General features: G+C 36.3%; 1 protein-coding gene across 1 annotated transcript; it reads right to left on the reverse strand.

Annotated features, from left to right (window-relative positions):
* Positions 1–9,038: 9,038 nt before the first annotated feature.
* Positions 9,039–9,995, reverse strand: LOC142446437 (olfactory receptor 8H1-like). The gene has a single exon (XM_075548186.1). It carries the CDS (start codon positions 9,984–9,986, stop codon positions 9,039–9,041), a length of 948 nt encoding a protein of 315 aa, XP_075404301.1. The 5' UTR covers positions 9,987–9,995.
* Positions 9,996–10,345: the final 350 nt, after the last annotated feature.

Genomic DNA, 10,345 nt, shown 5'->3' on the forward strand with positions numbered 1-10,345 from the left:
TTCTTAAGTAAATGGATACCTTATCCCAGATCTCCATAGCAAAGGTTTCTGACTCCAGAAAAGAAGGATTAAATTTCTTTACCACTTGAAGAAACTCTTTCATTCTCTTATTCTTTACCACTACATTTTCTTTTTTCAAGAGGTGTCAAAGAGTGATACCATACTTTATATCCGTACTCTTTGCCTGATGCATATCTCACTCGGATTTTAAAAACACTTAAAAAAAAACTCAAAATTTTTTTTTCCCGATTCACCTTCACTGTCCAATGAGGTCGTACAATTGTTACACGGGTTATAACTCAAAAGGGTTCTTTTCCTACAAGGCCCCACATTGGGTGCCATATGCGAGGGGAGTCCATCCCTAGCACATCCTCACAGGTCCAGTAGGCACAATTGTACAGCGATAATAAGTAAAGAGTATAGTAAAGTCATAGAGAGCATGAGAGATAGAAGAGAGATTGAAATAATGGAGTCAGACACAATTCATGATAGCAATGCTCACCTCAGCCTCACTTGGTGGTCCATGTGGAGAGAGAGAGATGGGAGGGATGGCAAGGGGAAAGGGAACAGGGATGTGAGGACAGGAGAGGAGAGGGGGAGCCAACTAGAGGTCAAGGGACTAGGTGAGAGAGAGATAGTTAATGCTAACCAAGGCTTTTATATTCTCTGGGGGCATGCAAGGCCCATAATTACAGGTAAAGACATACATCACAGGAAGGTGTTGTGCTATAGGTAATACAATAATGGGAGGGGTGAGCTAGGGGCATCCACAAGATAGGAAGGGGAGGTATTGTGGGTATACATGTAATAAGATGGGCATACTCTAAATTAAGGATGGCAGACTAACTTTGGCTATCACAGAGCAGGTTGGATCTGTCCTCTGGATCCCCATGGACAAGAGTATCACTGGATCTCCATGGACAACATTATCAGTATGGTGTAAACCCCACCTAAAAAAGCCAAGTTAATGGTCGCAAATCTTTAGGGAGAAGTAGTCCATTGTCCTTAACATCAGGGAGCAGCCCTATCTGTCTGGCAACTGACTGCCTTCAGGGAGGATGTCTGTAAGCATCTGACCTCCCACCATATGCTGGCAAAAAGCCCCTAATGTCTGCCATGTTTGGGGGGTAGTCGTATGGATATTATGTGATCATAGACAGCATTGTACTTTAAGATAGTCTTGAAAAAAATTTTCTCCATCATTCCTTTCATCATTTTCAACTTGTTATTCCTGGCATAGTAAAGCTGAAAATTTTCTAAATGAAAGTGACCAAGATCAGTCTATCTAAGTTCACCAATGCATAGGACACACATCATTATGCTTTCCATTTTATATTGGATAACTTTCAATGTCTCTAAATTCATACTTTGTGCTTTCCATGTTATAATTATACTGCATATTTATAACTGCTCTTTCTCATTTTAAGTTATGTTATATTAACAATGGTATCCAAAGCTCTCCTCCAGCCACAGCACTAAAGTTGACACTATTTTTAGGCAACAGCCATTCATATTTTGAGTGACTTTCAACCTCAGGGACATACCTTCTTGAAGTTCATCACACTCTGTTGAATCAAAGTTTTCAGTAGCTGATTTTTTCAAAGGTAGACCATCTCTTTCTCCTTTCTGCCTGTGTACATCTGGAAGTTCTGAACAAACCTGTACACCATGAGAGACAGCCAACATGGCTTTCAGCTTCATAGCAATATATAAGTCCTCACAGTATAACAAACTGAGAGATGAATGGTATATATATATATACACAAATATGTATTTATGCCAAATATAATACATTTTCATTTCTCTCTTTAATTAACAAACTTGTTTTAGCCCTGTTAGAGACTCTACAAAACATGGTCCAATCAAAGAGGTGGATACAAATCTATCTCTAGGACAAATTATATTCGAGATAGAAATGTTAGCAAAAAAGGTAATGTTAACACATATATGTATGAGGGTAAGTCAGAAAGTACTCCTGCAAAATAATATAAACTTAAAAATAATAATATAAACTTTTTTAACATAAATCTGTAAATAAGATGCTACCATATTCTGACATGCCCTTCACTACACTATATACCTATGAATGCGATGTTTTCAGCTCTGACTTCAATTTGGCTTCAAAACTCTATTCTGTACACAACATCAAACCACAAGTTTGGAATCCTGAAAGAACCCCAGTATTGCTACCTTTTAATGTTCTTTAAACTTTGGAGCAAAAAGAAGTTTGGAGAGAACAGATCAGGGCAATAGAGTGGATTGGGTAAAATCTTTCAGTGAAATTCTCAGAGGATAGTGCTTTCTTTTCTCAAAGAATTACATCTGTGATTAGGAAAAATAAACAATCAGTACAACTTTCCTGGCCTTTTGCTGACCAAGGCAGCTTAAAATTTGTATAGCACTTCCTTATTGTAAGCTCCTGTGTCTGTCTTGTGTCCCCCAAAGAATTTTATCAAGATTGCCTCTTGGGATAGTGAACTTAAGTTTACACCTTCACCTGGTCCAGCAGATCCCTTTGATAGCCACTGATTTGATGGACCATTCTCTCTGAACTGTACTGCTTTGAAGGCGTGCAGCTTGTTATATATTTTTTTCCTAAAAAAATAAAAATAAAATACATTAGCTTCAATTCAGCTTTAAAAGACTGATGGAAATATCAGCTATTTGGATTAGCAGCATTTTGCAAAACTCTTTGGATACACTTGAAGACAACAGCTTGCTGAAGCCAAGATATTCACTTAAAATGAAAAATGTTGAACCACGTTAGAAGGAAACGTCAGTGTCTATATCATCAATAGTTTAGCACCAGCAGCAACTGGGGTCCTGCAGCGATGACCACACAATTATCGAAAAAAAAGAGAGAGAAAAGACATTGCATAGAGGGTTGATCTCCAATCTTGGGAGAAAATTCAGCATGTTTGGTTTATACTGGGGTCATATAGTATTGAGGCCGGCAGACCTACAGTTAGCACATACTCACATACTCACGAGAATAGAATGGGCAGTATTGAATCTTGGACATTCTGAGACCCCAAGGGAAACAGTTCATGGTAAGTATCATGCATTTAAGAGACAAAACGAGTAGATTGCTCCTCCAGTGATAGAGAAAAAAGAATCTGGCTGATTTTTAAGATGAGCACCCTTTAGCTGCATAAGAAGGACCCAGGCACCTGTGGTCCTATATAATGCTGGTCCTATATAATGCTTTATATTAGCTTTTTTTCAATTAACATTTTTAGATATTAATTTATTTAGAATTACAAGTATCATTAAGAATAAATTATTTATTCATTTCTTAATTACCATAACAATTTAGCTAAATATAAACTCTTGCTAAAGTTTTGCGGTGGCACAATACTGACAAACAATCCAGAAGCATTTGTAAACTATACAAAAGTTTTAAATGGAAAGTAATCTTATTTTAAGTTTTATTTTACATTAATATATAAAAGTCTTATTTTAAGAAATACCCGAAAGAATCAAAATTATCTCTACATCTATTTTAATGGAGGGGAAATGAGGAGGCATCTTCCTAGCGAGAGATTCAGTGTTCAGCCTTATCTATTATCTCTTAACTGTAAAGGTTTTCCTCTAACACTTGTGCTGTTCTTCTAAGCCCCGTGGTCCCTAGTGGAAAGTAAGGTCTCTTACACTTTCATCCTCATTCTCAGTTTCCCACAGATGATCATTATATAGTCAACCTTTACAAGTTTGTTTGCTTTTTTTTTGGTGGGGAGGGAGCATTTCCATAAACTTGTTGCTAAGCTTCAATAGTTACAGAATATGTCCACTTTTAAAAAAAATTGGTATTAGTTCAGACCTAAAGTCATTTATTACTGTAACTCAAAAATATTATTCTTAGGAAGGCATCCTAAGGTGTTAAACACTAATATATTCTAAATGAACCCAGAAGCCACCCCACGATAATGCAGACATGTTTAAACACTTTTTGTTGGAATAAGCTGATACACATTGGAGCTTGGGTCATAGTAGCAATGCGTTTCTGACTTTGTATTATGCACCTCTACAAATGTGTGAAAGTGATATGGGCAACTAGCAGGTGTTTTTTGAGTAAGACATCACCTACTCTGCAGTTTGTTTTACTATTCAGGTGGCAATAAGGACTTCTTGGCATATAAATTCTCTTCTACCCCTTTCGTCCTCTTAGGGTAATGGCTAAGAGTCACACAGAAATCACAAGCAACCAGACTACAAACAACCACATTATAAGTATCAGCTGTTTCATTTCATTGAGGAACTGATTTTGAATCACTTTGTTGCTCTAGCATATTCCATACACTGATTAATACAGCTTCTTCTCCTAGAAACAGCATAGAACCTAATGAATTGTATTATCCCTTACGTTTTTTCTTTATTTAAATCGAGGGAAATGAGTATATTTGTTGAATTGTGGAAAATTTTCTGGCATTATTAATGTCACCATAACATCTAATAGCAACTTTAAAGATTCTGCGCCAGCAACATAAAGCTATCGATGAGATCTGTTATTTTTAAATGTGTTACAGTAATGAGTTTAATTTTTAAACACTTGTGAGTGTAGTTAATGTGATTTAGCAGAAACCAATTATATTACAATGTGTTGCTTATGTTGGTGAAGTCTAATAATTGGAATTCAAAGGTAAAATTGTCAATTTTTTAGTTGAATATTTATGATGAAGTTATTTAATCTCTCTGTACTCGCTTTTCCACATCGATAACACTCAACTATTCAAAAACACTTATTGATTCTCTACTCTAAGTGCTAGGCTACTGAATTGAATAAAAGAGGGAACAAATTTCTCTGTAGAAACAACATGAAAGTGTGGGAAACATAGAGATAAAAAGAATAAACAAACATAATTTTAGAAGGAGATAACACCTTTGGAAAACAAATGAAGCAAAAACAAAACAAAACAAACAAACAAATCAACAAGAACAAAGCAAAAGGTAAACAAATGAAGTATGGGAGAGTGATTGGACAGGTCCATATTAAACATGATGGTAAAAGATACTTGATATAGTTTATTGTGCTAACCGGGCTGATAAACACATGTGGTGTTAATTGAAAGGCAGAGGGATAAATGGCTCAGTGAGACTCGCCTTTCTAGTCCTCAGGTCTCTTGCTTTGTTATGGTCAGACCAGGACTGCAGTTGCCTTAGCCAGTTCCCTGCTTCTGCTGGAAAAGCTCACTTCCTGCAAGATATTCCCAAGGAGAGGCCGCATGGACCTACCTGATGCAGCTCTGGGTGCTGGGGCAGCCATGTGGAGAGCCCTGTCAGCGCTGAGATGCTTACACATTCATTGACTCAGCTTTCCTCCTGCAGTCGGCATTATTGCTTGTCTTTTGTGAGATGGAGAAGGACTTTGTGGATTGGTGTTGGACATATGGGTTAATGTTGGACTTGTGGGCTTGGGCAGCACTGGGTTCGGATGTTTTCTTGATGTTCACATACCCTTTTTATAAAACTCCCTCCTATACATGTGAGTTTCTGTGAATTTGTTTCTTTAAAGTACCCAGACTAACACAATACTTTTATCATAAAGGGAATGATATATGAGTCATGTAGTTAGCTGGGTAACAAGACTTCAGAATGAAGATCAGACAGGAAAGTTCTAGAGGATATCCAACTGATGTATCCAGGGACAGTGAGGATTTCAATGTGGTCAAAATGAAATGCATATGACAGGCAGCTAAGTAATGGGTGGGTTTCCAGAGGTCATGGCAAGGTTATGCTGTACTTTGGATTCATTTATGAATATCCTAAGAGGATATAACAATAATTAAGACAGGGATGTGGTTGTTGGGCAAAGAAGGTAGCAACGGGGATACAGAGAAGTAATTGAACTCTGAATACCCATTGTAGGTAGAATTAATATATGTTAAATAATTGAATGATAAAGATCTGTATTAACAAGGAAATTTAACGCAGAATTCAGGCTTCAATTATATATGGCAATGTTAGAAACCCTATGACATAACTCGACTCTGGACTATGGAGTCACTATGAATCATAATCAACTTGCCTTCAATTGTTTTTTCTCTTCCTATAAGTCTATAAGTTTTCACAGGAAAAAATAGAAGAATGGCTTCCCATTTCCTCAAATTAAGTTCTCAATATTGCTTTTAATTATCTACAAGATGGAGGTCCTTGGTTGCATAAATAGCATATCTATACATTGGGGTTGGAGTCTCCCCAGAACACCCCAGAAGAAAGGTTTGAAGATCTATACCCCCAAAATAGTCATCAAAATACACTGTAACATACAATCCTATTCTAATATATCTACGGTTAGCTAGAATCAGAAGCAACAGGATGACTCTACTTCTTTTTGGTATGAATCAGATCATTACTTTTTAAAGATAAGCCAGGCCCATTAAGATGATTAGCTGTTCATCACTGACTGTATTTTGATGGGTTTGTTGGGCTGAGAGATGGATGACTAACTTCAAGGTCAGCAGTTGGAACCCACCAGGTGGTCAGCTGGAGAATGATGAGATTGTTTGCTTCCACAAAGGTTCATAGTGTGAGAAAGCCTAAGATGCTCACTGTGACTTGGAATTGACTCCATGCTCATGGAGTTGTTTGGTGTTTCTTGACTATTCAGCAATTTCTTGGCAGGAAAATATGTTTGAAAAATGTTCAACTTTTATCTGTCCATATTACAGTTTTATTTCTATCATTTTTTGAATTGTTGAATTCATTAATATTTTTTAATACTTTAGGCATAGATTCATGAATAAAAATTCAGGCTTATAAATGTTTAAAAGTTATGTTTAAAAAATCAGAATATTTACTACATGAAACATGAATAGGGTATATTTAATAGAAAGAAGAGAGAGGGAAATATAGTCTAACTCATATTAGTTAAACCCAATGTCATCAAATCATTTCTTACCCATAGTACAATGCATAGGATTTCAAAACCAAAAAAGCAAACTCACCTGAGTGAATTCCAACTCATAGCTACCTGATAGGGTAAGGCAGAATTGCCCCTGTAGGTTTCTAAGGTTGTAACTCTTTATGAGAATAAAAAATCGCATCTTTCTCCTCAGGAGCAGCTGGTAGTATTGAACTCTTTATGGTGAAGGGTTCAACACTTAACCACTACTCCACCAGGGCTTTACAAATCTTTGTCAAACCAGAGAGCTTCATCTTTCTCCCATGGACAGCTGGTGGATTAGAAGCAACATTTTCAGTTAATTTTCCACGGCTCAGCAGAGAGTAGGTGAGTTAAAGTTTATTGTGCCAACCTGGCCAATAAACACATATGGGGTTATTTGAAGGACGGAGAGATAAATGGCTTGGTGATCCTCACCTTATTTTCACTGGTCTCTTGCTTTGTGATGGTCAGAAGACGGTGTAGCTGGCTTAGCTAGTTCCCTGATTCAGTTGGCAAGGCACACTCCCTGCAAAACATCCCCAAGGAGAAGCCACATGGACCTACCCGATGCAGCCTTCGGTACTGGAGCAGCACCTCGGAGATGCCCGCCAACATGGAGAGGCTCACACATTCAGTGATTTGGCTTTCCTCCTGCAGTTGGCATCATTGTGTGTGTTTTGTGAGATGGAGGAGGACTTTGTGGATTGGTGTTGGACATATGGGTTAATGTTGGACTTGTGGGCTTGGGAAGCACTGGGTTTGGATGCTTTCTTTATGTGCACTTGATGTTCACTTAACCTTGATGTGCACTTAACCTTTCTATACACCTCTTATACATGAGTTTCTATGGATTTGTTTCTCTAAAGTACCCAAACAAACACATTAGGTTGTATTTCCTTTTGTAATAACCTTATTTTCATATTTTATACTTTGATAAAGTATGATAAAGCTAGTTTTAGATAAATTTTGAATACTTTTGGAGAATAGTGTGTGTTCCACTACTAGAAGTTCCTGGCCACATTTAAGAAACAGATCAACAAGTTACACAAAAGTAAACATAAGTGAAATAAATCTAAATATAATTTGTAGAACAAACCATAAATGTGAAAATAAATTATAAGAAATACATGATACATAATTATGGGAGTTTTATGAGCAAAAAATCTACTAAAATGTTCATTTCTAATGTCTAATTAAAACATATATTTCAGATGATACAAGCTTCAATATTCTATATAGTACTGGTATATGTTATTTAAGAAATAAACTGGGGAAGTATAGGGGCTTAATGCTAATTTTAAATATTTAAATGAATCCACGAACAGTTCCAAATAGGAAAGAATTAAAAATTTTATCCTCAGAGACATACATTTATTTTAAATATTCAAAGACAAATTTTAGCATATAAGGCTTAATACAATATGGAAAAGAAAGTCTTGACATTAAAAAATAATCGTTTTACTTAATGTAAATAATATACTATGGGAATTCAAAAACTTTGTGCTATACTTCGTCCTCTTCTTCTTTTTCCAGGTATAAATTTTAACATGATGGAATAGGCCTCATTTTCTCTTGACAATTGATAAAATTGAGGGTTAAAGTGTTAGTGACTTACTTCCTAAGAGTCATGCTCCTAAAAGAATAACAGATGTAGACCTAGAATGGACAATCCTCAGTACTTTTATTCTACAAGTAATATTAACAATACTGCAATACTTCCTTGGTGTATAATATGTTAGCTGATGACTGAAAATGTTATTGTGCCTTAAATTGTAGCTATAATACATAATTAAATTATTGAAAGTGGATATACATGAAGATGGCTAGGACATAATTTACATGTTACTACATTATATTTGTATTTTGCACAAAGTATCCATTAACAGCATTCATACTGAAATCACAAGCTTGAATCATATTCATGGTTTATAAGTAGAGTATGAACATAAAGAAAGAAAGAAAACATCGTTGGAAATGTCAACCATTCCATAGAGTTAAGAACAGTCAAAAAAATGCCCAGCCTTCTGATTCTGTGTGTCTGCTATATATACACTAGAAATTAAAGATTCCTAATAGATTCAGGTTGTATTTGGAGAGAAATGGAATGTAAATAATCTGAAGGAAAAAAGAAATGAATGGGAGTAAATATTTCACTTCATCTTAAATTTCTGGTGCTCTCCCTCTTCTGCTTGACTCTAATGACAGCCTTTATCACTTCTTTGTTCCTCAGACTATAAATGAGTGGGTTCAGCATGGGGATCACAATAGTATAAAACACAGAGGCCACTTGGTCCTTTCCCAAGGAGTAGGAGCTCCTTGGCTTTAAATAAGTGAAAATAATGGTACCATAGAAGATGGTGACCCCCAGCAGGTGGGAGGCACAGGTAGAGAAGGCTTTTAGCTTCCCTGATGTGGAGTTGATTTTCAGGATAGTTGAGAGAATGGATGCATAAGAAGCAGAGATTGTGATAAGAGAAGCCACTAAGGTAGAGCCTGCAACAATGAATATCATGGTCTCAACATCACGTGTGTCTGTGCAGGACAGAGCTAAAATAGGGCTGGTGTCACAGAAAAAGTGATGCACTACATTGGAGTCACAGAAATGCAAGGTGTTCATGAAAAGCACATTGATTAATGAATTACTAAAGCCAATCAAATAGGATACAGTGATGAGGAAGCGGCAGAGTGATGGGGACATAATGACTGGGTATTGTAGAGGTTTGCAGATAGCTACATAGCGATCATAGGCCATTGAAGAAAGAAGAATACATTCCGTGATACCTAAGAAGACAAAAAAATACATTTGAGCAAAACAGCCTCCAAATGAAATATGTTTGGTGGAAGCTATTAGGTTTTCTAAGGTTTTAGGGGTAATGATTGATGAGTAGCTGAGATCAATGAATGACAGGTGACTGAGGAAGAAATACATGGGCGTTTGTAGCTGGAGGTCCAGGCGGATGATGAGGATCATCCCTGTGTTCCCCAGCACAGTAACCAGGTAGATCAGGAGAAATAGATAAAAGAGCACCAGCCGGAGCTCTTCAGAGTCTGTCAGTCCCATGAGAATGAAGTCAGGCACGTTAGTGTTGTTTCTTCTACCCATAATATGTATTTTTTTCTAATCTGGAGAAAATAAAAGGTTTGAGATTAGTGACTTTAAACTGCTTTTTGTTTGTGTATATGATCTGGTATTTTTAAAAAATCTGTATTGTTAAAAATCCTGTAATTTTGAAAGGAATACTTACTATGAGCCAAAAATGGTGAAAATTTTTATCCCATATTACTTGTCTAGAGTTTTATAAAGCTCAATGACTTCTTCCAAAAATATGTAAAGTAGTTACGGTGATTACAATTTCTGTTTTGTAATATTTTGCACCTTTCTACTGAATTATTTAAAAATACGTGTGCAGACATTTTTCACTTAAAACAACTTAAAAATATTCCTCTGCTTCTTGTCAAGTA

Source organism: Tenrec ecaudatus, chromosome 4 (assembly GCF_050624435.1).
Source record: "Tenrec ecaudatus isolate mTenEca1 chromosome 4, mTenEca1.hap1, whole genome shotgun sequence".
Classification (NCBI taxonomy): domain Eukaryota; kingdom Metazoa; phylum Chordata; class Mammalia; order Afrosoricida; family Tenrecidae; genus Tenrec; species Tenrec ecaudatus.